General features: G+C 50.8%; 1 protein-coding gene across 2 annotated transcripts; it reads right to left on the bottom strand.

Annotated features, from left to right (window-relative positions):
• Nucleotides 1-11,282: 11,282 nt before the first annotated feature.
• Nucleotides 11,283-27,037, bottom strand: GOLGA7B (golgin A7 family member B). Of its 2 annotated transcripts, XM_037138847.2 has the most exons (6): nucleotides 26,792-27,037; nucleotides 19,595-19,672; nucleotides 19,321-19,446; nucleotides 14,634-14,786; nucleotides 14,449-14,550; nucleotides 11,283-13,273 (listed from the first exon to the last, which is right to left on the bottom strand). In XM_037138847.2, the coding sequence occupies exons 1-6, from the start codon at nucleotides 26,801-26,803 to the stop codon at nucleotides 13,169-13,171; spliced, it is 576 nt and encodes a 191-aa protein (XP_036994742.1). In that variant the 5' UTR covers nucleotides 26,804-27,037; the 3' UTR covers nucleotides 11,283-13,168. The 2 variants fall into 2 exon arrangements, with proteins under 2 accessions (XP_036994742.1, XP_036994743.1); XM_037138848.2 differs by lacking the exon at nucleotides 19,595-19,672.
• Nucleotides 27,038-27,340: the final 303 nt, after the last annotated feature.

The following is a 27,340-nucleotide window of genomic DNA, read 5'->3' as shown; positions in this document are numbered from 1 at the left end:
ATCCCATCAATAAAGAAAAAAAACCAACGACCTTTGTGGAAAACAATTCCTCCTGCTGCCTGTCTCTCTCTCCATGCCCCATAGATTCTGCTGCGTGCTCTCTGAACAGACAGTGGGGCAGCCATCTTTGAAAAGGGAAGTTTGGGAATACTGATATTTGTGTATCTTCAAGTTGTTTGTGAAGCCTTTCTTTGCATGTTTTCTGAGAAAACAGAATAGGAAATTCTCCCCTCAGCCCCAATCCATCCTCTCTCACTCCAGAAGAATCAAGGTAGTCCTATATTTTCTGTATCCTCCTGTGTCATGAGCGGCTTATTCTGCCCTTAACAAAGATGGCCCTCAGGTGCTTGTTTGCTTAGTTGACTCAATAATGTACCACATGCCTGCCAGTCAGCCTGCGCTGTTTCTGCTCTGTAAGCCTTGGCTTCCTATGGTAGAAAAAGCCTGATGGGGGTTGGCAGTGACGATGGGAGGGGGAAAAGGTGGCCCTTTGGGATTCTTGATAACAGTGTTAACATTTGAACTTGCTAAGTCTTCCAGCCTATTTCTGGAGAAATTATGCCAATAAATTCTCTGCTGGATATTAGTGCCTAGCTGGTGGAAAGACAGTGTGTCTGGGGCAAAGTAGATGCTGGTTACAACAGTGAATTAGCAGCAGCCCTCCCATCATATCGCCCTTGGAAAGCAACCATGAGACAGGGACAGTACCCCTGACAAAGCAACAGTTTGGGCGTGTGTGCCAATGACCACATCTGCAGGACTGGAATTTGGACCAGATGAGTAAGACCCAGACTAGGAGGGAGTACTCTGGGCCTTTTATCTGGGAAAAATCACATCTTCACTCTGGGCCTCAGTTTCCCTAATCTAAATAAGAGAATTGGGCTAGCATATCCCTGAGGGTCCTTTTTCTAAGACACCACAATGTGTAAGTGGTCACAGGCATGGCTAGTCTCAGGTTACCCTGATTTTTAGAAAGGACCTTGCAACCCAGTTTCCTCTGCAGTATGCTTGGAAACTGGGAGCTCCTGCAGCCAGAACACCCTTTGGGAATGATGTAGGGCCGTAGAATGCTTTCATGGCCAACCTCAGTAGCAAAGGTTCATTATAAATCACAAATCCATTGCTCTTGGAGAAAAAAGTCACCCCAAGATATAATAGAATAACACTTAAGAATGCAGCAAGCCTTTTTAAAACACACTGAACAAAAAAACCCTACCATTTTCTGATATAATATTAATACTCCCAATAAATCTCAAAATCCAAATGCCCTGTAGCTAGTACTGTTTTTATACTCAGAACAGGAGCTTAAGTGAAATTTTTTCAAATAGAAACAGCTACAAGTTCACAGAAAAGTATATATCAACTTAAAAATCACTCCACTCCTGAGAAGCCCACCTCTGAGTGCTGCCATGGAATTAAAGGTCGGGAAGAACCCAGAGATGAGGCTCAGAGAGATGAAGCGATCTGCCCACGGTCACAGTGCTGGCCGTCCCCAAGCCAGGGCTGGAGCCCTCTCCCGCCACGCTGTCTCGGCAGGGGCGACAGACAGCACGGACACTGCTCAGACTATTCCCTACTCATTCCTGAAGATGCTGCCTTCTTAGAAACAAACAGGTGGATCTAAGATAGGAAGACAAGTAAAACCCAAAACCCACAGAGGCGCTGGCTCCAAATGCAGTGGTGAATGACAAGATAACAGTGTACTTCGGCCACGCACACAAGAAACAAGGGACGGGACAGACCGTGAGGCAGCCTGACAAGGACACTCGGGGTGAGAGCAGATGTCAGAGGATGGCTTATAAGCAATGACCATGAATCCCCACACTGCAGGTTTCTTATAAGAGGGCGTATTTTTGTTGTTTTGCCTACTTGGTCAGTGGGGCCAGATGAGTTACTAAGAGGAGTTCAAATTCCCACCAGCTGTTAAGAGCATAACTACAAAATCCTGACTCCAGGGTAAGCAGGTTTTCCGTTAGGTTCACTCATTCACTCAACAAATGTTGGTTGAGCACTTACTCTGTGCCAGGTGCTGAGCTAGGCTTTGGGCATACAGTGGTAAGTTAAGGTGACATGGTTGCTGTCCCCACACTAGCTTCCTCCAGCCCAGAGCCCTGTGCACGGAGTGGGAATGCGACCCAGAGGGGCTTTCTAAAAGGTCTGGCTAAATTCAGGGGCTGCTATACCAGAAAGCAAGCTCTCTGCATTTGTTTATAAATTTATTTCACAAGCATCCATTGAGAACCTCCTGTGTGACAAACACCAAGTTCCCCTCATCAGGAATGTGACAAGATCCCTCCAATGAGTGGCTTCAGTTCCCTGCCCCCGAGATGCTTGTGTTGGAAGAAATACAAGGCAAAAAGACACAGAGGACGGATGGGTAGTGAACCAACTCAGCGTTACCTGCTCCAAAATAATAAGGCCTCCCCAGCGAGCCAGGAGTCCAGACTTTGTGAGCCAAGGGCCGCCTCAGTCCAGGGCATTTACTGTTCTGTGCTGAACCAGTCACAGATAAGTGGGCACAGAACTGCACCCAAACCATCAGTCTCAGCATTCCCATCTGAGGCCCATGGAGGCTCTAAGTCTTGCCTTCCCCTTCTAAACACAGACAATTCAGTCTTTTCTGGGTCTGCTAGCCTCACTCCTGACATCTTTACTGGCTGCTTTCAGTTTGTAACCAAAATAGTAAATGCCTTTGGGGCTGACCAATAGTGGAGGTGGGAGGGGCCTGGGAAGGATTATGCAAATACAGGAGCTAGGCCCCCTATGAAGGGGGTGGCCATGACTCATGCCAGCAGAGCAGGAAGATAGGCTAGCATTGCCAGAACTCCATTTTTTCCAGAAAAGCCAAATCATAAAAATAATACCATCTTTATTCTGCCCAAGAATACTCCTCTTCCCAGGAACACACCCTGTAAAATGACAATATTAGCTTACATCTAGTGAGCTTGTAGTGTCTGCCTTGGACCAAAACTCTTCACAAGAATCAACTCACGTAATCCTCACACAACAGTCCCAAGAGGCAAGAGCTCTGGCTGTCCTGTTTTTCAGAGAAGCTGGGTGGTTTGTCCAGAGCCACACAGCTGGGTAGACAGCAGCAGGACTCCAAGAGGGCCGTCCAGCCCCTACCTGTGCTCTGACCTCCACTTCTTCCTCTTCTTTTTGGAGTAGCTAACCAGTCAAGCAAAAGCCACCATCTCATGCTGCCCAGGGTCAAGGGATGGGTTGGGAAGGAAGGAATGGAGTACCCGGAGGACCTGAGATCTGAGACAGTCTCCCCATGGTCACATTCAAGCTGCAAGAAGAGACAGCAGTGCCCATGTTGAGTTCTCTTGCTGGGCCAGCTTGGCTTCCCTCACGGACGCAGAATTGCGAACCACCCACGGTTGCCAGCCCTGCTCTGGGGAGGTGCCATTCTGAGGGCCAAGAGTTTGATTATGTGTCACTCTGGCTGCTATGGCCCCCTCCCAGGGTCTGGGCATCACAGCCTACCAGCACCAATGGACAGCAGCCCAAGCGAGAACTTGACTCCAGCCTCAGGCAGGACTCAGTCACCGCCCCCCCCAGAGCCCCTGGGAGGCAGGAGGATGAACACTTCAACTCGTTTTCTCAGGGAGCCAGTTGGGTTTTTCCAGCAGATTGCAGAACAACACCCCCAGCCACACTCTCAGCCTAGGAGGCAAACCTCCCCAGGGTCAGCCATTGTCTCTCTCCTTGGGTGTGAGTCAGACCCCTGCCTGTCAGGGGCTGACGTTCAGTCTCCTTAGCAACAGGCACATCCTGGAAGGAGGAAGAGTGGGGGCAAGGGTGCACGGACTGGCGGACTCCACAGATAACACCAGCCTCTCCTTTAGCATCTTGTCCTCTTAAGGAAATGCTGTTGAACAGCAAAGTGGTCAAAAGGGTAGGCCGTCAGAGAAAAATGAGGAGCAAGAGAGAAAAAACAACCCTCCTCGGGGAAAGGAGCTAACATTTACAGAACAGGCGCCTGCCATATGCCAAGAACTTTACATATGTATCTCCATTAATCCTCACGCTCATCCTAGGAGAGAAATGTTATTAGTCTATTTTATTACCAAAGAAATGGAGGCACAGGAAGAATAAGTTACTAAGGCGACCAAGTGGCAAAAACTGTGATTCAAACCCACAACTGCCTGGCTCCAAAGCCTGTGTCCTTATGGGGGGCAATCTCCAGGTAACTGACACCTGAGCAAATTGTTTAACCAGGTGTCACTCAGCATACACTGATCGGACTCCTACTGAGTGACGACATAATTCTAGGACTTGGGATATACATCTTCGAGCAATGTGGGCGAAGATGCCTGAATGCCCTGGTGACGTATGGCAGGCACTAAGCAACATTATAAGTATGTAGTGTATTGAAGGGTGATAGGTGCTGTTTAGGGGCAGGGTCAAAGAGCAACACTCAGGCAAACTGGGAGTGCTGGGATAGAGGTCAATGCCATCTCAAATAGGGAGGGTCAGGGCGGCCTCGCTGAGAAGGAGGTATTTGAGCAAAGGCTTGAAGTAGGTGAGGGGTCCTTGAACTCAATTTTTTTTTTTTTAAGATTTTATTTTAGAGGGAGGAGAAAGGAGAGAGAAAGGAAAGGAAACATCGATGTGTGGTGGCCCCTCATGCGCCCCCTAGTGGGGACCTGGCCCAAAACCTAGGCATGTGCCCTGACTGAGAATTGAACAACCTTTTGCTTTGCATTCCGGTGCTCAGTCTGCTGAGCCACACCAGCCAGGACTGAACTCAACTTTTTCACCATATAATGAGGATAATTCCTACTTCACAGAGTTATTGTATTAAATGAGCTGATATAAAACACATGATGTGGTGCCTGCACAGGGTAAGCCCCTAGTAAATAGAAATGTTACTAAGTAGCAGAGTTTAGGACTGGCGCCTGGATCTATTTAATGCCAAAGCTGATGTGGCTCCCAGCACACGTGCTGTGACCCAGGTTACCTGGGAGTCTGCAGTGGGGGAGATGGAGAGGAAACTGGCCACCCATAGGGAGCTGAAAGCTTTTCAGGGAAGAGACCTCAAAACAGCCACAGGGAGCAGAGCAAATCCTTCAGGGCTGGGGCTGTGCTGTGCTCAGCTTAGTTCTCAGGCAGTGCCATTCCCAAAGAGCATAATCGTAAAGTCAGGCCAACGGAGCAGGGAGGGCATGGCATCGACAGGGCTGCGTGGACCAGGGGTCACTGGGAACTAGTGAACTGGCCTGGCCATTCTGCCCTTGACCATCACAGAATCCTAGACCACTAAATCTTGAGGCACCTGGGAAGTCGTCTAGTCCTGCCCTAGTCCATCCTTTCTAGATGAGGAAACTGAGGCCCCAAAAGGAGTGGTAACTTCCCGAGGACCACAGGCTCACTGGGGATCTGATTGCTTCCTGCCTGGGGCACTTCCTTGCCCACTCTCCCTCCTGTCCAGAAAGCTCAAATATGTCACAAGCACAGCTGTATCAACAATTTCAGAAATATGGGGAGCAGGGTGGGTGGGGGGTGGATATAGCACTTGTTCTTTCCCTTGTGCTGACATAGAATCAGAGTCAGGGTAAGTGCCTACCAAGTGCCTGGAAGAACCATGCCTGGACCCTGGAGCAGAGCCCGGGCGAGAGACCCTAATGAAGGTGCCAGGTGCAGAGGGGGTCCTGCCCAGCTGGGAGAAGGGAGGCTGCAGGCAGGGTCAGGACCATAGGGGATGAGGGTGGGGACAGAAGGAGAATCTCTATCCTTCCTTCCCAGGAAGTCCCTGCCCAGAACCTCACAACCGCTGCCTGCCTGCCAGAAGGAAAGTCTAGGGCCCCAGGGAATTCCTATGAAGGGACAGGCTTAGTCCACTGCACTTTCAGGTCCCTGGACTCAAGGTTACACACCTTGAAGGGAGAGGAGAGAACTGGGCGGTCTCAAAGCCTCACCTCAACGTAGGTGTCTTGTGTGCCAAAAGGCACATTCTTTCTTAGGTGATACAGAAACTCTGCAGCTCTCCCTCCTTCCTGCCTTCCGTCCTTAAAACTCTCTCTTCCCCCAGGACTCTGGGATCGGAGGGGTTCAGCCTGAAGCCCAGACACACCACCTACACACTCTGTGAGGGACTTGATATGTGCTGTTTCACACTCGCAGCCTCAGTTTCTTTATCGACAAAATAGAGCCCTAACCATGGGGCTGTTCTGAGTCTTTGTGGTTACAAAGCATGTCAGGTGCTCAGTGCAGGGCCTGTGCAGGTAAAATGCAAATAATATTATCAAACCTGTTCCAGGCTCCTTAGCCTCCTGGCTCCATTTCCAGCAGTGCCTGATTTGACAACGATCCATAGTCATTAACTGGGGGAAAATTAGACCTGTAAGAACCCTCCCTGACAAGATGCATCCATCACTCGGCGTTACAAATGTAGGGTTTATTTGGGGACCAGGTTACACAGCATCTTCCCTGTGAAGAGCTCCAGCCCTGTACTTACATCTGCCCTGGGGAGCAGAGGGCCAGTCAGGACCCATCCATTCACCTGCCTCTCCAGGCTCTGCGGGCATCCATCTCAAGCCAGGCACCTTCTCAATCACCTCTGATCCATCGGTCATCTCCGGGCACCCATCTTCTCTTCATCCATCCATCCACCCATCCATCCATCTGCCTTCACTCTCTAGGGCTCCAGGCCCAGACATTCCAGGCAAAGCATCAGCCCCACCAGGATGTACCCACCTCAAAATAATGATATTCAGGGAGTGCCAGGCAGAGGTTGAGTGGGTGAGATACACGCTTCCTCCCTGCCCTTCCCAGCACAGGTGGAGATCGTGAACAGAGGTCACGGCCATGGCAATAGTACTGAAGGCAGCTGCCTGGCACAGGGGGTGGCCTGCGGTCACTGCCGCTTCCCTGTAATTGAGCTATCCTGAGACCACTTGCCGTTGCATTGTATCATTCAGTGACCGCTCACCTGTCTGCATCTGCCTAAGCTGCTTCTCATTGGCCCATTGCCCCAGGGGCCTGAGGATTACCTGTTTGTACACACTTATCTCTTCCTGCCAGGCTGTGATGGGCTACATTTCCCATTCATCTGCCCGGGGTGAGGCCCTGTGACAGGCACTTGGGGCAGGGGGAAGGCAGTGGTGGAAACGAGCAAGACAAGACAAGGTCGCCACCCTCCAAGAGTGTACAGGGGAAGTGGGGGCCGAGGGGGGGAGGCCATCACCATACATGGAGCCCTGTACCCTGTGTATATGTAACCTCGCCTCCTTCCAGGGCCTCGTTCAGCCCCACTCTCAGGTGGGACCTGGTCCCCACTCACTCTTCCATTACAGAAAGTGGTGACTTGAATTGCTCCAAAATAACCAGCCCCTTCGTGCCCCTGCCAACCTAATTTTTCACATCTGCATTTGCCCACGTGCTTCTCTTTGGGTCTGAAATCTGCAGGAGCCCGTCTAGGTAGGACGGCGCCTTCCCTCTGACTGGGACGCACCAGCAGAGCAAGAGCAGGATTTGCATCGGACACTGCAGCTCAGGTCTCTGAGCTCTGGGCACCTGTCGAGTTACCTAGCCACCTGGAACATCAGCTTCCTCATCTGTAAAATAAGAATTCACATATAATCACCCACTGGAGTGTTAGAGGACTCAACAGAATACTAATGTACACGCATGTTCCTGGCTTATATTAGGGAATCAGTGAACCCTTGGATAAATTTCTGTTTATTCTCTGTAAGAATCTGAAATCTGGCTATAAATCTATATCACGAGGCCACCGTATAATGAGGTCCTAGTGTAACTTCAGCAATAATAATACCTTACATTGGAGAAACAGACTGCTATTTATAAAGATGCATTGACATAATGCTCTCATTTTACGAATGACGAGGCTGAGACTCGGGACAGTTAAGTGAATTACCGAGGGTCCAGGGCCTGGGGCAGCCCTCTGATGGCCTTCACTCTTCCACCTCCTCTGTTATCCCATTTGAAAGCACAAGTCCCAGGTCAGCTCCAGGACACTGTAGGCCAAGTTCAGCCCTCCGGCAGATGCTGCAAAGACAGGTCCTTAAAAACAGCCTCTTGCCCTGGCTGGTGTAGCTCAGTGGATTGAGCACGGGCCTGTGAAGCAAAGGGTCACCGGTTCGATTCCCAGTTAGGACACATGCCTGGGTTGCAGGCCAGGTCCCCAGTAGGGGACACATGAGAGGCAACCACACATTGATGTTTCTCTCCCACTCTCCTTCCCTTCCCCTCTCTCTAAAAATAAATAAAATATTTGAAAAAAACAACCTCTTAAGGGAAAGGGTTAAGTCAAGGGACATGTATAAAGGACTCATGAACAAGGACAGTGGTGGGCGGGGGGAGAATTGAGTGCAAGGGGTCTGGGCAGGGCAGGGGAGGGCAATGGGGGGAAATGGGGACAACTGTCATTGAACAACAATTCCATTTTTTTTAAAGGCCTCTTAGAGGAAAAGCTGTGCTCTTGGCACAGTCTTCCCCAGGTGCTGCCAAAAGAGTAAACCCTCCCAGAGCCGCCTGCAAAGGGTCAGGTGGGAACCCCAGAAGGCTGGACTCTGAAAGGAAGGAAAGACACTGACTGCCGAACACCTATTTCATGGCAGGCACCTTCCCAGCCAGTTTTTCACTGATTCCTCAAAACCAGTTGTTCTCAACATTTTGAGAGGGGGTGGGGGTGGGGGTGGGGGCGGGGGGGTCACATACCACTCTGAGAATCTCCTGAAAGCTGTGGATTCTCGTCTGCATAGGTTACATCAATTTGGGTACAAGTGCAGGAAGGGAGGGTCAAGGTTAAGAGCCCCTGGTATAAACCTGTGCTGTTTAGAATTTTCCTTTTTTTTTAAAGATTTTATTTATTTCCTTTTTTTTGCTGTTGTTGGTTTTATTTATTTTCAGACAGAGGGGAATAGAGGGAGAAAGGGAGGGAGAAAATCATCAATGAGGGAGAGAACATCAATGCGTGGCTGACTCTTGCGTGCCCCCTACTGGGGAGCTGGCCGCAGCCCAGGCATGTGCCCTCACTGGGAATCAAACCGGTGACCCTATGGTTCTGCAGGCCAGCGCTCAATCAACTGAGCCACACCAGCCAGGTTATTTTCTTTTTTGAGAGAGAGGAAAGGAGAAAAAAGAAGAGGAGAAAAACATCAATGAGGGAGAGACACATCCATCGATTGTGTCTCAAACACCCCCAACTGGGGACCTGGCCTGCCCTAATGCGGAATCAAACCCATGACCTTTCTGTTCACAGGCCAGCGTTCAATCCACTAAGCTATACCAGCAGCCAGGGATGTTTTAGGACTTTCGTAGGCACCATGGACCCTCTCTTTTGGATATCCCACCCCTCATCATATCATATATTTTCATATATATCCATAGCCAACATTAAATTATATTCACACATACACATATCAAATTGAATTGCAGTTGACTGTTTGACACAATGTTATATTTTATAGATCTATAATAAAACATTTTCAATTTTGTGCTTTCTTTCCCTATTTTGGAGCCAATAAACCTTTTTGGTAAATTTTATTGAAATGTACCATACATTCAGAAAGACACACAAATCTTAAATGTGCAGCTCCGTGAGTTCTCACGGAGTAAGCACACCTGCACAGCCGGCACTCCGCCCAAGACCTGGGACACTGTGGGCACCAGAGGCACACCAGGTGCCTCCATTCACCGGGCCCCATGCCAGGGCAGCCATTGTCCCAACCTCTAATGCTACAGATTAGTTTTGCCTATAGTTGAGTTTTTTGTGAGTGGAATTGTAGAGTTCATACTCATTTTGTGTCTGGCTGCTTTCATGAGACCCATAAACTTTTTATTCAAGTGTCAGACATTTTCAGAGGCCTGTGAAGAGCTCATAGGTTGCAGGCACTCTTCCAACCAGGGGCTCTCAACCTTGCCTTTATATTTTTTAATTTTTTTATTTTTCAATTACAGTTGGCACACAGTATTAGTTTCAGGTGGATAACCCAGTGAGTGGATGTTACTGCAATTTGTTAAGTGATTCCCCTTAATAAATCTAGTACCCAGCTGACGCTGCACCTTCACCCTAGAATGAATCTCCAGGGAAAGTCTGAAAAACCCTGCTGCCCAGGCTGCACCCAGAGCAGTGAAATCTGGGGATAGGGCCAGGCAGTTTCTCTTGCTCCCCAGGTAACACCAGTTGCAGCCAAGCATGAGAGGCACTGGCCCGAGCAGCTTTGTAAAGCACTAGTATCCCTATTTCGCAGCTAGGAACACTGAGGCTCCAGGAGTCTCCTCCACGTGCTGCTGTCAGGAAGCCAGAGCTCCAGTTCAGATCTGACTTGGAGCGGCATTTGCATGGCCTTCATCTTCCATGAATAGTGAGGCCTGAACCAGGTGAAGGTGCTTCCTGAAGAGCCCCTCCTCACTGTAAGTCCTTCTGGAGTTGTGGAGAAAGGAGGTGGAGTTTCCCAGGCTTCCAGACCCACCCACCCCAGGGGCCTGGAACACACACACACCACCCCACTCCACCCCCTCCAGGGGCTGGCTGTAGGGACAGTCGCCATCAACCTGACTCCACCTTTGGCCCACGCCTCTGGAAGCCACAGTTAAGTCCTTGCAGGTGGGAGAAACCACTGGTTTGGGGGTCACAGGGAAGTTTTCCACAGCTGAGTAGCTCTGGCCCAGGCTGCTGATTCCTGCATGCAGTATACGATTCTGCCACTCGGGGGCACCACGAGCTTCTATAACCTATGATTTTCAACAATCCCGGCCCCATCCCCATAGCCACCCCCACCCCCAACCGCCTTTGGCCAAAAGGAAACCAGAAAATGCAGTCCTAGGGCAACGAGGTGGGAGAAGCAGCCCAGAGCTGGTGGGAGAAGCAGCCCAGAGCTGCTGGGGGCTCCTGTGCTCCCTGGGGCCTGATGAAACCTGTTCCCCTGCCCAAGGTTACAAGTGCCCCATACAGACTATAGCTCAGAACAGTGGTGTCAAACTCATCTTCACCGGGAGCCACATCAGCCTCATGATTGTCTTCAAAAGGCCAAATGTAATTTTAGGACTATAAATGTAACTACTCCTTACAGTTAAGCGAGAGCTCGGCACTGCTGCCAGGTAGAAAGAAGGTGCCAGGCCAGATAAAACAAGGTGGAAGGCCAGACTCAGCCCACGGGCCTTGTGTTTGCCACCTGTGACTTAGATCTAGAATGTCGGCCTCCCTCAACGACCACAAGCTCCAAGAAGACAGGGTCCATCCTGCAGTGTCAGGCCGCTGCCTCTTCCAGAACGCTCAGCTCTGCCTGCTCAGCGTGAGGTTGGGTGGACAGCCTCCCCTTCCCTCTGCTCCCTGATCCCAGAGCATAGAACTGGTCCTCCATCACCACAGGGAGAGAAGCAGCACAGGGCCTCAAGCTGAGCAAGTCCTTTTATTGGAAAAAAGAAATAATAAAACAAAAGGCCACTGTGTCACCTGTGCCAGCCATCCCACTGGAGAGGCACAGGTCAGACATGAGGCCCAGTCACACGGTGGGCCAAGGTGGACACAGGCCGGGTCCGGGGGGCTGTGTGGAGCCCACTGGACTGCAGCTGTCTGGGGTGATGCTTGGGTCAGACAGAACCTGCCTGGGCTCAACAGCTGGGACACCCTCTCCAGCACTCTGGGCATGCACCTCCTCCCCACGTGCTGCTGCTGTGTCCAGAGAAAATCAGGTCCCTCTTTGGTTTCAGAAAGCTACCTGCAGTGGCTGGTCTTTCATATCCACTTCTAGCACCTCCTGCCACTGGAGGCAGGCAGCCCCCTTCTGTCTGTCTTCAGGACACCTGGACAGGGCGGCTTCCTTCCACTGAGCCTGGGCAGCCAGGGACTCATGGGCTGCATGCCCCTCTCTCCTTTCAAGAAAGGGGTTTGCATTTTCCTCTGCAGGTTGCCAGCTCCTTGGAATGTCCAAGGCAGCCTCACTTACACAGCCTTAGAGAGCCCTGGAGCCAGGACAGCTGAACATGCAGCATCTATGGCCCTGTTGCCTTGTCATGGGAGCTGGGACAGGGGCGTGGAAGGCCCCAGAAGGTTGGCTCTTCTCTCTAGAACCCCAGCTTCTCTTCTGCTAGAATGTACACAGTAGAGCTAGAAGGTGGGGAGGAGCTTGCAGCTAGGGAAAAAGCCTGGAAGAAAAGCCAAGCTAGCAGCCCTGGGGACAACAGGCAAAGGGTCACTAGGACATTTATCTATAGGGGCGGGCTGGACCTGCACACAGAAGCAGCCACAGACCATTGTGCAGGGAGACGAGACAGGATGCAGAGAGGAGCAGCCATTGGCCTGGCAGCTAAGGGAAACACACGCGCACTCACACATACCTCCACATACACATGGTGTGCCCACATTCCTGCCTATGTGTGCACCGACTCATTCTCACACACGTGCAGGTTCCAATCTGAGGAAGTGGGCTTCGGTTCTGGAGGTTCAAGCCCCCATGGCCACACCTCTCCATGAAGCATTTCTCCAGACACTTCCCAGAGACCCAGGCTGTGTACCCAATGACCAGCACCTGGTAGCCTACAAAGTCTCAGGAGTTGGATGCTTCTTGGCAAGGCCAAGGTGGCCCCAGGCTTTGGGTGGAGAGCAGGGAAGCCACAGGTCTAGAAGAGGTCAGGGCGGGGGAACTGAGAGCTAGCTCTCCACCATGGCACCCATAGTCTGACCACTCCTGTCTCCCCAGACCTCAGACTCGGTGGAGGCAGGATCACAGACAGGCAGAGGCCCTGGGGTGGCATCAGGAAGCATAGACACTGGGAAGCAGCCTCAGGGAGCAGGGCCCCGAGGGGAGAACCCTCAGGGATGTGGCACTTGGGGTGAGGAATCATGCAGGATGGGAGTTCTCTGTGACACAGCTGGGTCCTCTCTGGGGTACTGGAAGGGTTGCTGCAGAAGAAAGGGGCTGTCCAAGTTGTGTTGTCCCCACCCTCGCCTGTGTGTGACCCAGACCAGCCCTATGGGGAATAGCCAGATCGGGAAGCGGACCATCCTTCTGGGGTAAGGGCAGGGGGTGAGGTGGATGGCCTGTGGGAAACACTGGCCAGATGCCGGTCCTCCCGCCCCGGGCAGCAGGTGGGCCCACAGAATGACTCAGAAGCGGGTGCTCTGGTAGCGCAGCCGCCGAAGGTCTGCAAGGCCCTCAGTCCTGCCATACACCTCCCTGCGGGGACTCTCGGCCAGTCACCGGGCCCCCGCTCCGCCACCCCCACCACTGCTGCCACTGCCACTGCTGCCGCTGCTGGAGCTGCCGCTGCTGCACCGGTCCTCATAGATGGCGATCTCAATCTGGGGCAGCGTTAAGGAGGGCTGCCAGCTGCCGGCAAGGTGGACAGGGTCCTCAGATGGAGGCCAGCGGAGAGCAGAGGGAAGAGCTGTCCTGCTTCCTAGACAGGAAGAACTCGGAGGCCTGGTGACCTAGACCCAAGACCCACAGCGCACACCCAACTCAGTTATGGAGACTTGCAGGGCCAGGCTCCATGCACCATGCGGGCGCACGGCCAGGATCAGGGGCTCACACTCCAGAGTCTAGTCACCAAACCCAGGACGTCGCATGCCCAGAATGTGCTGTTTCCATACAGGACATGCAAGGTTCAAGTTCCTGTAGCTCACTTAGAGCTACCTGACCTCTGACCACTCACTGCACTTGTTACCTGTCAGCTACCACATCACGAAATGGAACTAAGTACAGGATCACGAGACTGTGGTGAGACTTAAGTGAAGTAGTACGTGCCAGTGCCTGGCAAGTCACACAGGCACGGTAATAGCAAGAGCCTCTCACTGGGCTTTGTAAACATGAGACTCTGGTATTTGTTTTTGTTACTCTTCCTCTCCATTTTCTAGCAAAATTTATTTTTTAAGCATTCTACCCTTGCCGCCGCTGCTGGGGAGGGAAGTATGCACACCTGACAGGAGGAGTGAGCAAACCTACTCCTTACCCCTCCGCCAGCTTCCCACCGAGACCTCATTTTCCTCACCTGTGCAAGGGGGGCCATGGGACCACCACACGGGATTAAAGCAGGTTTATGTGAGATTGTGGGCATGTAAGTGTATGTGGAGATTTGCGCATTCCCTCAGGGGCAGAACAGGCTCAAACCCGTGAGCCAGTGATCTGCCGGCAGTGTGCTCATCCACTGCATAAAGGGAAATAGTAACAGTCACCTCACTATAGGGGTGTTAGGAGAATTACATGGGCCTACAATTTCAACGCACCTAATCTGACACCTGGCACATACTAAGCAGGGAATACATGTAGCTCAACAAATAAAAAGCAAACCCTATAATTCACAAAGCACTAATAACATATGGCAGGGAGGAGGGCTGGGGAGCAGACATGGGGGGAATCCCAGAAAACCCTGAGCAGAGGCCCCTAGGGCCATCCCATTTCCTGGTAGCCTCACCGCAGACCCCACAGGCTGGCTGCTCTGTGCCCTGCCCCAACACAGAATAGACAGGAAGGATACGACTCTCATCCCACGCTCAACAGGGTCTGTGAGCAGGAGCCCTCGAGGGGCAAAGATCTTCTCGTTCTGCTCTTGGATGTAGCGGGAGATCTTCTTGAGAACCTGCCAAGACAGGGGCCAATCGAGGATGAGGGTGCAGCCGGGAGGCCTGGGGAAGGGGACACAGGGTGTGAAGGAGGGAGTACCTTTTCGTAGTGGGTCTCCATGCAGAGGAAGATGAAGTAGGCCGTGGCGCAGGCCAGGCAGCCCTCCAGGTAGGAGCTGCCCCCAATCTTCTCAGCCTCCGCGTAGAAGCTGTTGAGGGTCTTCACAGTCTCCTCAAAGAGCTGCCGCTCAATCTGGAGAGAGGGAGGGGAGGGAGAAAAAGCCTGGTGGAGGTCAGCCTCCCTGGAGTTCGAACAGTCACCTGGTGTGAGGGGGAGTGATAGGACCATGCCAGGTGTGGGGACAGCACACAGCAAGACCAGAGAGGCTGCAGGTGCCCATGGGCAGAAGGAACACTGGACCAGGAGTCAGGAGACCTGGGGTTCAGACCTGGCCATCAACTAGCTTTGTGACCCTGGACTAATGACTTAACAACTCTGGCCTCAGTTTCCACATCTATAAAATGGGAATAAGAATGGCTACTTGGCTTCCCTCAAACAGGAAACTTCTATGCTATCCTAGATGTGAATGTTCTCTACAGAGGATTAAGCAAGAATTCTGGTGACTTTGTCACCCCACCAACACCCCTGTTTTGGTGGCTGTGACAGCTCAGAACATGGCTGTCCATGTTTGGATGGACTTCAACTGCATGAGATTGATTGGGTGACACCTCAGGGGTGTCCTTCTAGGAGGGGGCACTTCCTTCTAGACCAGAGTTCATGGAGAACATGACAGCTTTGTGTGTTTAGACAACTGGGAAGTGGCCCTGGCCGGTGTGGCTCAGTGGATTGAGCACCAGCCTAAGAAGCAAAGGCTCTCCTGTTCGATTCCTAGGCATATGTCTGGGTTGTGGGCCAGGTCCCCCGTCGGGGATGCACAAGAGGCAACCACACAGTGATGTCTCTCTCCCTCTCTTTCTCCCTCCCCTTCTCTAAAAATAAATAAATAAACAAACAAACAAATAAATAAATAAGATCTTCAGACAACTGGGAAGCTATGCTGGCTGCATTCATAATCAAAATAGCTAATATTTACTAAGCACTTTGTATTTGCTGGGCATTTTCTAATGTATTCTGCATTTAACCCTCATTACAACTCTTTCAGTGAAGTAGGATTATCATCCCGTCACAAGTGAGGATGATGAAGCTCTGCTCTGTGGTCCGGGCAGCCATCATCTCTGGTTTTCCTGACCCCAGCCCAGCCAAGCAAGCCTGCTGGTCAGATCAGGTTACATACAGCTCTGATCCAGAGCTTCGAAAGTCTTCCCATCTATGGCACAGTAAGGTCTGGGAAGTCCTTACTGCCTGGCCCTGTGTCCCCGCTGAGCCTTTCTCCCCCTCCCCTCCTCACTCTGATCCCACTTTACCACACGGACAACTCCACCGCTGTCTCCTGAAAATGCCACTGTCCTCTGTGCCTATGGCCCTCTGCTACAATGCTCCTCCCCCAGGCCCCGCACTGTCTCCTGCCCCCTCACCCTTACTTCCCTCAGGTTTCACCTTATACAACATGCCGCCCCGACCATTCCTTATCCTCAGCTCTCTCTGTCCGCCTTGACCTCCTTCCTTATTTTTCTAGTATTTGTCATCACCTGAGCTACCATATAGATATTTGTTTGGTTTTTTATTTTTTGTACACTCTAATAGAAATAAACTCTATGAGTTTGCACCTATATCTCCAGTGCCTATTCCATAGGAGGCTCTCCATAAATACTTGCTGACTGCTGAGTGGACTTGTCCGAAGCTACATAGCTCTAGCCCGGTCTGCACTCTTCCCTGCACAGCCTTACACTGGACCGCCCACACTGGAAGGCTGTGCACCAAACCCAGCAGGTGTCAGAGTGTCTGCTGCTCCATCTTTACATTCTTCACAGCCCCCTGTTCCCCGCTCACTCCCACAGGACCAGAGCTGCCCATCACACGGGTTAGGATCCTCCCAGCCTGCGCAGGACAAAATCTCTCCCCACGAATAGTCAGAAGCTTTGAGGTTCCCAGCCACTGTCCCTACAGACCTGGAAGGAACACATAAAGAAAATTATGCCATCTGGCCCTTGACCTAAGCCCTGCATTCTACCCTAGGGGTCACTCCACCCCAAAGGGCAGGCGGGCAAAAACAAGAAGACTCATATGGCTCCCCCAAAGCTGGTTAGGAGGTCAGATCAGTAGAAGCCAGGCCTGCCCCGCCTTCCCAGATGCCTTTAGATCTGCCTGGGCTGCTGAGGGAAAGGATCAGGGTCTGCCCTCTGCCCTCACCCAAACCCGGGCCAGCTCCATGGCAGCCTGGGATAGAGGCTATGTACACCCACAGAACTAGGAACAAAACCCAACAGGAAGAGGACTTCCGGCCAAGATGGAGGCATAGGTGGAAACACTGTACCTCCTCGCACAACCAAGTTTAAGGACTACAAAGATTTAAGAATAAAAACACAACCAAACAGACAGAAAAGTAAACTGTACTGAAGTCCAACAACAACAAGCCATTCATCCAGGCCAGTAAGAGGGGCAGAGTCAGCAGCAATGGATATGGGTCCCAGCAGGAGGAGGCGGTGATTGGTGACCCAGGTGGGCACAGATGGAAACCCAGTAAGGCTCGCAAGGTGGCTGGCTGGCTGACCACGGACACACATTTGCGTGCAGAGAAACCAGGCAGGTTTAAAAACAGTCAGTGAGACAGACCATGCAACCCAGGGCCCCAGTAACAGAAAATAAAGCCTAAAAACACTGATTGGAAAAACTTTTGGGGGCTGAGGTTCTAGGAGAGGCTCCTAACCTCACAGAAGAGTTTACTAAGAGACCCACAGGGTCCTAGAATGAACACAAGCCCACCCACCCAGGAACCAACACTAAAAGGAACCAATTTGCTTGTGGGAAGTGGCAGAGGGGACCAAAATCCAAGAGAGAGTGGAAAAAACACCGTAGCTCCCTCTCTGACCCCGCCTCCTGTCACAACTCAGCAATTGGGCTGATCTGCCCTGGTGAACACCTAAGCTTTCCCCCCTCATACGTAACAGGCGCAAACAGACCAAAATATTATGACTCAAGCAGAACAGCTCAAAGCCCCAGAGCCAACACTTCTAAGTGACCAAGAGATAGCCAACCTACCAGATGCACAGTTCAAAACACTGATGATCAGGATGCTCACTGGACTGGTTGATTTTAGTCGCAAATTAGATGAAAAAAAGAAGGCTATACTGAGTGAAATAAAGCAAATTGCACAGGGAACCAATAGTGATGGAAACAAATCTGGGACTAAAATCAATGGAGTGGACCAGAAGGAAGAAAGAAGTGGCCAAACAGAAAAGAATGAAGGAGCAAGAATTCAAAAAAATGAGGAGAGGCTTAGGAACATCCAGGATATCTTAAACATCCCAACATCTGAATTATAGGGGAAGAAGGGGAAGAAGAACAGCAACAAGTAAAAAACTTATTTGAACAAATAATAAAGGAGAACTTCCCCAATCTGGCAAAGGTAATAGACTTCCAGGAAGTCCAGGAAGCTCAGAGAGTCCCAAAGAAGGTGGACCCAAGGAGGAACACACCAAGGCACATCATTATTACATTAGCCAAGATTAAAATGAAGGAGAGAATTCTAGAAGCAGCAAGAGATAAGGGGACAGTCGCCTACAAAGGAGTTCCCATCAGACTGTCAGCTGATTTCTCAAAAGACACCTTACAGGCAAGAAGGGGCTGGAAAGAAGTATTCCAAGTCATGAAATCCAAAGACCTACATCCAAGATTGCTCTATCCAGCAAAGCTTTCATTTAGAATGGAAGGGCAAATAAAGCGCTTCTCAGATAAGGTCAAGTTCAAGGAGTTTATCATTACCAAGCCCTCATTATATGAAATGTTAAAAGGACTTATCTAAGAAAAAGAAGATTAAAAATATGAACAGTGAAAGGACAGAAAACTCACAGTTACTAACAACCACACCTAAACTAAGTGGACAACTAGATCAGGAGCGGAACCATAGAAATGGAGATCATGAGGAGGGTTAACAACAGGGGAGTGGGAGGAGAAGGGGGGAGAAGGTACAGAGAATAAATAGCATAGATGGTAGTAGAAAATAGACAGGGGGGAGGGCAAGAATAGTATGGGAAATGTAGAAGCTAAAGAACTTGTGACACATGGGCATGAACTAAAGGGGGGAATGGGAGGGAGGGGTGTGCAGAGAGGAGGGGAATGAAGCAGGGAAAATGGGACAACTGTAATGGCATAATCAATAAAATGTATTTACAAAAACAACAACAGAAGAGCTGATGCCTTCCAGTGGCCCCTGAGCCACACTGGAAGCTGAGTCTGGAGGGAGGGGCTAGGAGGAAAGGCCTTGGGTGATGACCTAGGCATCAAGGTTTTTAAGACTCCCCAGAAAATACTAATATGGGGTTGAGAACTCAGCTAAAAAGTGGAGATTCCTGATCCCAAGCCAAAAAAAAAAAAAAAACTGAGCCAGCATCTCTGATGACACCTAATATCACCCAACAGACTCAGGAATGTATGTTTGCTCAACAAGTTCTCCAGGTTATCCTCCTGCGGCTGAAACCAGAGAGCTGCTGGTCTAGGAAATGTCTGTGTTTTCTCTGGTTCTAACTTTCAATGAGGTGACAGCAAGACTATGTTAAGGATGTTTCTTAATTCTCCCATGTGAAATAGCTGAACAAGTTACTCTTGAATAAGCCCCTCCCCACTCCTTCACAGCCTATGTTCCGGGTTTAGGAAAAGACATCCTTACCCGGCTGTCCAGCTCCGGAGGGAATTTGGTCTGGAACTGGCAGATGGTCCCATCACTATAGTCTCTCTGGATAAAGACTTTGGTGGCCAGGGATGCACTTCGCCGGAGCTCCTGCAGATTGTGCACCTGCGGAGACATAGAGAAGACACGCGACTTGGGTGGCTGGCCCTCCTTCCAGTTTGTCCAACACTGAGGGGCTTGGGGGGATGTGGGTCTTTTGGTACTAAAATCAGGAAAGTTTCTAGCAAACCGGGAGACAAGTCGGGCCCCCTACATGTGCTCCAGGAAGGTCTTCAGGAAGCAGGACTGTGGAGTTTACCCCAGCGGATGCCTCTAATGATCCCAGAAAAACCTAGAAAAAGCCAGAAGCAGGGTCAAAACTGAGCCAAAGCAAGAAGTTCAGGAATAATCAAGTCAGAAACAAATTTTCACTAGAGGAAAGGATATCCTGGTGGCTGGCCAAATCCTTCTCTCTCTCTCTCTCTCTCTCTCTCTCTCTCTCTCTCTCTCTCTCTCTCTCACACACACACACACACACACACACACACACACACACACACACACATGGTGAGGCCTTCCATACTTTCATTCATTCGGCAAGTATCAAACATTTACAACCTGTCAGGTCTTGGCTTAGGGAACCCAGCACTAAACAAGACTGAGGTCCCAAACCCTGGGTGGAGCTTACAGCGAGGCTAGGAGAGGGGAGTGTGGAGTAGAGAAGTACCTGATGCAGCCATGACCTCGGCCAAGGTATGGCCTGAGTAGGAGGGCACCATGGATGGTTTTTATGCCCAGCATTTCTCACCATGCATTAGAAGAAACCCACACATGTCCAAGCCCCCAGAGAAAATTGTGGATAAAGTGGGCTAAAGCCAGACATGGAAGAAATTTCCTGCCCTGGTAGGGAGAAGGGGGGTGACTCCTAACTCCTGTCCACACACCTGCAGACTTGACATTGACACAGACATGGGCTCAATTTCACAAAAGAACAGGGCCTCTTTCTTCTACTTCCAACTTCACTCGTCCATGTTCCAGACAAGCAACCCACTGGGTGAAATATGCCAGACATTAGAACCACGCAGAGGCCAAGCCCCAAAGGCAGTGAACACACAGCCACTTCATTCTGTGTAATTAAGGTGAATCCATTCAGTCACTCAGCTTTCATTTATGGAGTCCCTACTATCGCCAGGCTGTAGGGATGCTGAGCAGAAGACAGTCTGTGAGCTCCAGGGAGGAAGACAAGTAAATAAATAATGAATTTGACTGTGATAAATGCTACAGAGAAGTCACATCTTACCCAGAAGCACTGACTCAGAAAGGCTTCCTGAGGTCTGTGTTGAGTCATAAAGGAAGGCCAGGAGTTACCAGTGGCAGGGGCAAGGGTGGGGGTAGGAGGGAACAGGGAGGAAGAGGCAACCCAGACAGAAGGAGAAGCTTGTGCAAAGTAATCGAGACAGCAGAGAAGGCAGTCTACTCATATGACTGGAGGCAGATTTCAGCAAGAATGGAGTTGGGTTGCAAATCAGATAAGAACACTGGGAATAGGATAGAGGAGAATCAGATCAAAAGTTACTGGAGGATTTGTGGAAGAGAGGATTTAAGATAGAAAAATGTTGCTTAAAAGCTGAGGAAAGAATAAGTAATGAGAGAAAGATTATCGATATGGTAGTAGCAGCAGATAATTGGTAGATCGAGGTGCAGAAAAGATACAAATCAGAGACCGACCACCATATAAGACCTTCCTAACCCAGGTGGACCTCACTCTGCCTAAGAGATGCGATCCCCAAGTGTTGTGTTTGGATTAAATAGTGCCGTGATTTTCAATCGTTTTCATCTCGTGGCGCACATAAACTAATCACTAAAATTCTGCCATACACCAAAAAATATATTTTTTGCCAATCAGACAAAAAATAGGTATAACTTTGACTTATTCACACTGGATGGCTATTGTGTTGGTTGTTGTCATTTTTTTCTTTGACAGTCTAAGGGAAAAGAGGTCAGGGTCCCTGACTAAATAGTCAGGTATTACATCTTTTAAAAATTCTGGCAGCACACCATGGTGCCTCTTGCGGCACAGTGGTAGAAAATTGCTGAAATAGTGTTTATGTGTTCCTCTGGTCTTAATAGTTCTTGATCCCTCTAGTCAAGGTTTCAGTTGAGAAAGTCCCCTTGATGTCTGCTAGGATCCGATGATAACTTTGAAAAATAAAGAATGCTTTGTTAATATAAATAAGTTATTCATCATTGTGTCTCTCTGGTTAAGGTTTTATACTTTTTTTTTTTTTAATTTTCAAAAGAAAAGTAAGGGGCGGTGGCCTTCCTCTGCCCTTCTAAACCAACTGACGTGACCCAGTCCATCTTGAGGATGGATTCCCCTAGCCCAGGAAGGGTCATGCTGGCAACTTTGTGAGTGGTGATGGGAAGTGAGCATGGCTGGGTTGGGGGCGAGGTGGAGGAGTTTTTATAGTAGCCCAGGGGAAAAAATGATGGTGAGAATGGAAAGGAAAAGAAAGAACAGTGCTTCAGCCATTCTAACACGGACTCAGCTTCCTCCCTTCCAACACCCTCCTTGTCTGAATTCATACACATGCCCTGGGAGCTACCATGAAGTTATGTGTCTCCAATGAGTGGCTAGCTGTTTACCACAGCCACCTCTTCTTCCTAGGCACCCAGATCGATTAATTCTCAGCCTCTCTTGCAGCCAGGTATGACTAAACGAAATGTGAGTGGAAGTGATAAATGGCATTCATAGGCTTGGCTCATAAGGACCAGCCATTCCTCTGTGATCACTCACTTCCACAGAAAGCAAGGGAGACGTGCTAGAGATGGTGGAGCCACAAGTTGGAAAGAGTTTGGGTCCCTACATCACAGCCTGGAGGAGATCCACCAGCTGACTAATGGGGAACACCTGTCTGGGACTTTACTGAGTGGAAAGTGAACTTCTATTACATTATGCCATTCCAATTTCAGGGTGCTACCTTGCATAATGCAGTGCTGTTTACTCTTGGCTTTTTTTTTACCCATGGGTTCTCAAAGTAGCCACAGCTGGAGGGGTCAACACCCTTACCAACCCTAACATTATCCCAAGCCTTAAGGATGTGATCCTGACTCTGGGTGACCAGAGATCTTCTTTCCTCCCTGGACAGTGTTTGTGGGGCCTTGAGGAGCTGAGCTGCTAGAGGACAGAATCAGATACACTCTATATGCCAGAGCCTTAGTTTCTCAGACCTACTTAGAGCATGCATGTCATAGACCCATCTGAGGTTAGTGAGGAGGAGGAGGAGGAGGGTTTAAGGCAAGGCTGGGTCCCCTGGCTGTCTCCATCCCTGAGGGCTCAGTTGTGAAGTACCAAAAATCTCTGGTGGAAAAATGGACCACTGACCTAGGAGCAGGATCTGGTGCTAGTCTTGATCATATGGCCCTGCAAAGTCTTCCCTTCTCTGGGCCCCCATTTCTTCAACTAGAAACTGAAGATGGAACTATGTAATTGGCAAAGCCCTTTCCAGCTCTGACATTCTAGAAGCCTCATCAGGTATTATGAATGCAAATGTTTACAGGGACTACAGAGGAAGTGGGCCAGGTGGGGACTGTGGATAACTAGAGAACTCATGTCCTGTCTCAAGAAAACGCCTGATCATTGCCATGTGAAAATGTATGCTCCAGTTGTGATTCTGATTTTTAAAGAAAAACTATAAATCCAGATTTTCTTACTATCAAATATCCTGATTTTTAAATGTTTCCAATACACTTTTTACATTTATAAGCACTTACATTTATACCTGTGAGCCAGATTCATTCCTAGAGCTGCCAGTTTAGAACTTCTGAATAAGGAATCCCACGGCAGGGGGTCCTTGGACCAGAGCAAGAGCCAAATGCCCAGCCACTTGCCAGTTACTTAGCTTTCAGGAAGCTGGCAGGGGGTTTTAGCCAAGCTTACAGTGCTCCGGAATCCCACAGGAAGATCCCAGAACATGCACACACCCACCTCTCACAGAGATCACAGCTTCTGTATCTGCCCTGGGTGGTTCCCCCTGGGCACTGACCCAACACCTGGGCTTCTCCTCTACCTCTCACCTTCATCAACCTCTCACCTTCCTCATCCCTCCCCACTTTCTCATCACTACCCCAGACCAGCTGGCAGCAGACTAAGGAGAGTACGAAGGGGCATGTCATAAATAAGAAAGAGAAAATCAATGGTGAGATCTGCTAGTACCTACTTTCCAGCAGAAAAGAGGAGGAGTTTGACAGAGAGGGAAGGGGAGGCTGCCTGGAGAGTGGGTACCCCAGGTCAAACATTTAGGGCCTATACAACCAATAGTCGACCTAGCAGAGGTGGAAAGAAGCAAGCTCTGGAGTGCAGGTGAGCATTCCCAGGCCTGATCTGCCCTAGACACACAGGAAGCCCCTCCTGGCCCACATCTCCATCTTCATTAAAAACAGCTAATTCCAGAGGATGCTTTTGAGACTCAACTTGTGAATCAGGAGATACAGCTGATGAGCCAACATCATGCACCCTGCCTGGCCAGGCTGTGGAGGAGGAGTGAGGACCATGAGTCACAGGCAGCCAAGCCAGGCCTCAGGATGGAAACCTGGGCACAGGGTCTCCCTGCTTCTCAGATGACAGGAAAGCCCAAGCCCAATCCTTTGTCTGCTGGTTGTTACCTCCATGCCTCAGAGATCAAACCTGCAAATACCCTGCATTTTAAAATTCCCGAAGTGCCAAACTCCTCCTCTTGGAGAAACCTTTGCCAGACAGGCATTTCCCAGCTGTCCTTGGCCACCTGGGCAGTCCCAGCTCCCAGTGACATACATTCACAGAGGTTTGTCACTCAGAAAATGGGCTCATTACAGTTTTCCAAATGAGGTCAGTGTATCACTCAGGAGGCTTCCCCCTCCTCTGAATCCCTTACACATACCCTCCCCCAATGCTGACTCCTAAACAGAAATTAGGGAGCAAAAGCATCCAGTTTCCTGCCTTCCATGCAGGGATCCAGGAACATCCAATCTGTGTCTCTCTCTCTCTCTCTCTCTCTCTCTCTCTCTCTCTCTCTCTCTCTCTCTCTCTCTCTCTGTTCTCTTCCTCCCTCTCTCTTTTCCTCCCTTCCCCTCTCCTCCCCTCAAAACATCCTCTGTCAGAGCTAAGGACTTCACATTCAGAATCCTAAAAGAATGGCCACAGGAGCTTGGCATGAGATTTTCCTTCTCCCAACAGGTTTTTCCTGGTAATCCTAATTCATTCCCAACATTAAAAACAGCCTGGGGAGAATGACTCACTCTGCAGCCCAGATAATGTGCATGGCCTGTGCCACGGCAGAGCTGAGGCTTCCTCCTTCCATGAGAGTCCATCCAAGGCAAAACTGAGAACTGGACCATGTTGGTCCTCAGCTCCCCATCTCTTCTGAGCATTCTTCTGTCCTCTGCCCTCCAGCTGACCCAGCCAGGCCAGTCCCCACACTCCAGCCATTCCTGAACTCCCTTTGCACCCCTCCCCCCTCAAAGCTTCATGTCAAGACCCCTAGTGCTCTTTTCTCTATTGGGTAACACAACAGGCTAATTGATACACCTGGATACAGCCAAAAAAATCACTGGCCATGGAGACAGAAGACTCAAGTTCTATCCTGGCCCCCCTAATTTTTAATTTTTAGCCATACTTTTTTCTTGTCTCAACACTCCAGTTACATCATCTTTAAAATGAGATAATGATGCCTTCCTTGGCTCCTTCACAGGGCAATTTTCTGAGCCTCTGTTGTCTCATCTGTTAATTGGGGATAATAATACATCCTTGCCCACTTCACAGGATTGCTCTAAGACTCAAAGGAAATTGCCCATGTGATAATGCTTTGAACACAGGAAGGTGCTAGAGTCACAGAAGTGAGATGAACAGAGCCTCTCCCTGGACAGAGTCACACATGCCTAACAGCAGCCTCTTGGAACATTGCCTCAACCTAGAGATGTGAGGCTGCTGGCTGGAATCTGGGGAGCTTGGGAGACCTGAGAGGGAGATATGCTGGGACAGGTGGGCCTCTTGGAATGTATCAGACCACATCACAGATGTAGCTGTTTTCTTTGCCCACTCTGCTGGTCCAGCTGTGTCCAGGTGGCTGAAGCTTCCTTCCTGCCTAACACCAGCAGCCTCTGCTGCAGTCTGGCAGCCCCATCTGGAAGGTGACCAGCTCCTTGGCCATCTCTCCTTTGTTCTTCCTGCTCTTCCCAGTGTCTATGGCACTTTCTGAGCACTCTGCATCCTTCCACCCTTAAAACCAAGCTCCATGGGTTTGTTTAGGGCTTGCTCCTCACAGGGTGCTGGGAGCAAGCTCTCCTAGCTAACACCATGCTTGTCAGAAAGCCTAGTGATGCCAAGCAGCTGCACCTTGTTCTGTGGTGGCAAGGACAGCAGAATAACAACAATACACTTAGTGCTGATGTCACACTGCTCACCAGGATGCCCAGAGGCACAGAATCATTCAAAAGCCTCTGCTGTCTCCATGGCTTGCGTTCCAGCTGTGTTGTAAATGGGGAGACACCACAAAAGAACTCAACATCAGAACCAGGGAGACACTGGTGTCTCTGGTTCCAGTCCAAAAATTCAAAGGGAGAGACTTTCAGCTCTACTGCTGACAGGCTGTGTGAGTACCAAGTAGATCCTCCCCTTCTCCACATCTGAGCTTTACCACTTATTAAGTAGGAACATAAAGAGCTTCATTCCCCTCACGAAATGAGAGGGTAGAGAAGGTAATTCCTGATCTCTTAAGCATTGCACACAGATTCCACCCTGAGCCAACAGGTCCCTTGGTTCGGCTTTTAAACTCCTGGAAGGTGACACCTGTATAGGCACACCTTGAAGAAGGTAGCCCCTCCCATCAGACACAGGAGAAACGTGTACACTTTAGTACAGGAAACTCTAGTGAGGTGAAAAAGCAAGTAAGTGTGCAAAAGCAGGGCTCAGCCTAGGCAGCTCATTAAAAACCAACCAGTGGGGTTTTGGCCTGAGCATTCGCTGTCTTCCCCTGGCCCCTGAAGGAAACACTGATGTGGAGGTAGGTCCGTCATCCCTTCCAGGTTTGGGGGCTCAGAAGCAGATGGATGCATGCATAGCAACAGCAGCCAGCTGCATTCCTTCTAGGCTCATTTCCAAACCCCCAGGGAAGTGGTTTCAGGACTTGCAATCCAGGGGAAAGGGAAACCCCAGCTAAAGCCCAGGACCGACCCCGGCGCTCGTGCCAACAAGTGGCATAGATGGCTTCAGGACTCCAGTGGGAAAGATCCACGCGCCAGGGGCCAGAGGAACTCTCAGCGAGGAGCCCCTCTCTTCCACTCTGCTGCTGCCCCATCCGGCCTTCCCCTGCAGACCCGCCCCAGAAAACCACCCTGTCCCACCCCACCCCGCCCCATCCCACCCACCACCCACCCCACCCCCATCATCCCTTCCCGCCCAGCAGTCGGGCACGGGCGCTCGCCCCCTACCTACCTCGGTGGCCATATTCTGAGGGCGCCGACTGCTCCAAGCCGGCTGAGGGGCTGGTCAAGGGGCTGTCAGCGGTGCTGACTCCGGCCGGGAACCTGTGCGCTGTCCGTGGTGCTGACAGGGACGCCTCCGGCCCGGGCGCCCGTGGGCAGGCGGCCCGGCGGGCCCCTAGGTCCTGGGTCCGGCCGCTGTGCTGTCCGCGGTGCTGACGCGGGCGAGGTGAGGCCGCGCCCGAGGCTGTTCACCGCCGGGTCGCCGGCTGCCGCCGCTCCTGCAGGCAACGGCCGGGTTTCTGTTCGACAGCGACAGCGGCAATGGGGGAGGCGGGGCCAGGCGCCTCCACAGACCAAGAGGGGAAGCTGCGGCCCCCAGACTCCCGCAGCCGCCCGCCCGAGAGGAGCCCCGCCCGCGGCCGGAGGCTCCGCTCGCGCCGCCCGGAGGCTCCGCCTCTCATGCTGGCCCCGCCCCCTGTGAGAGCGCCCGGAGGCCCCGCCTCTTCTGCCGGCCCCGCCCCCCGTGAGAGCGCCCGGAGCTGTGCGCCGGCGGCCTCAG

This window comes from Artibeus jamaicensis, unplaced genomic scaffold (genome assembly GCF_021234435.1).
Source record: "Artibeus jamaicensis isolate MK-2021 breed Jamaican fruit bat unplaced genomic scaffold, CSHL_Jam_final contig_252, whole genome shotgun sequence".
NCBI classification, from domain to species: domain Eukaryota; kingdom Metazoa; phylum Chordata; class Mammalia; order Chiroptera; family Phyllostomidae; genus Artibeus; species Artibeus jamaicensis.
Note: the sequence above shows the minus strand (reverse complement) of the source record. Positions and strands in the feature narration are given on the sequence as shown.

Coding starts and splice junctions, on each gene's coding strand:
- GOLGA7B (XM_037138847.2), bottom strand. Junction 14,551..14,633: donor TGGAGACCCACTACGAAAAG/GTACTCCCTCCT, acceptor CTGTCTTGGCAG/GTTCTCAAGAAGATCTCCCG. Junction 13,274..14,448: donor TTGAGCGTGGGATGAGAGTC/GTATCCTTCCTG, acceptor ACGCTGCCCCAG/ATTGAGATCGCCATCTATGA.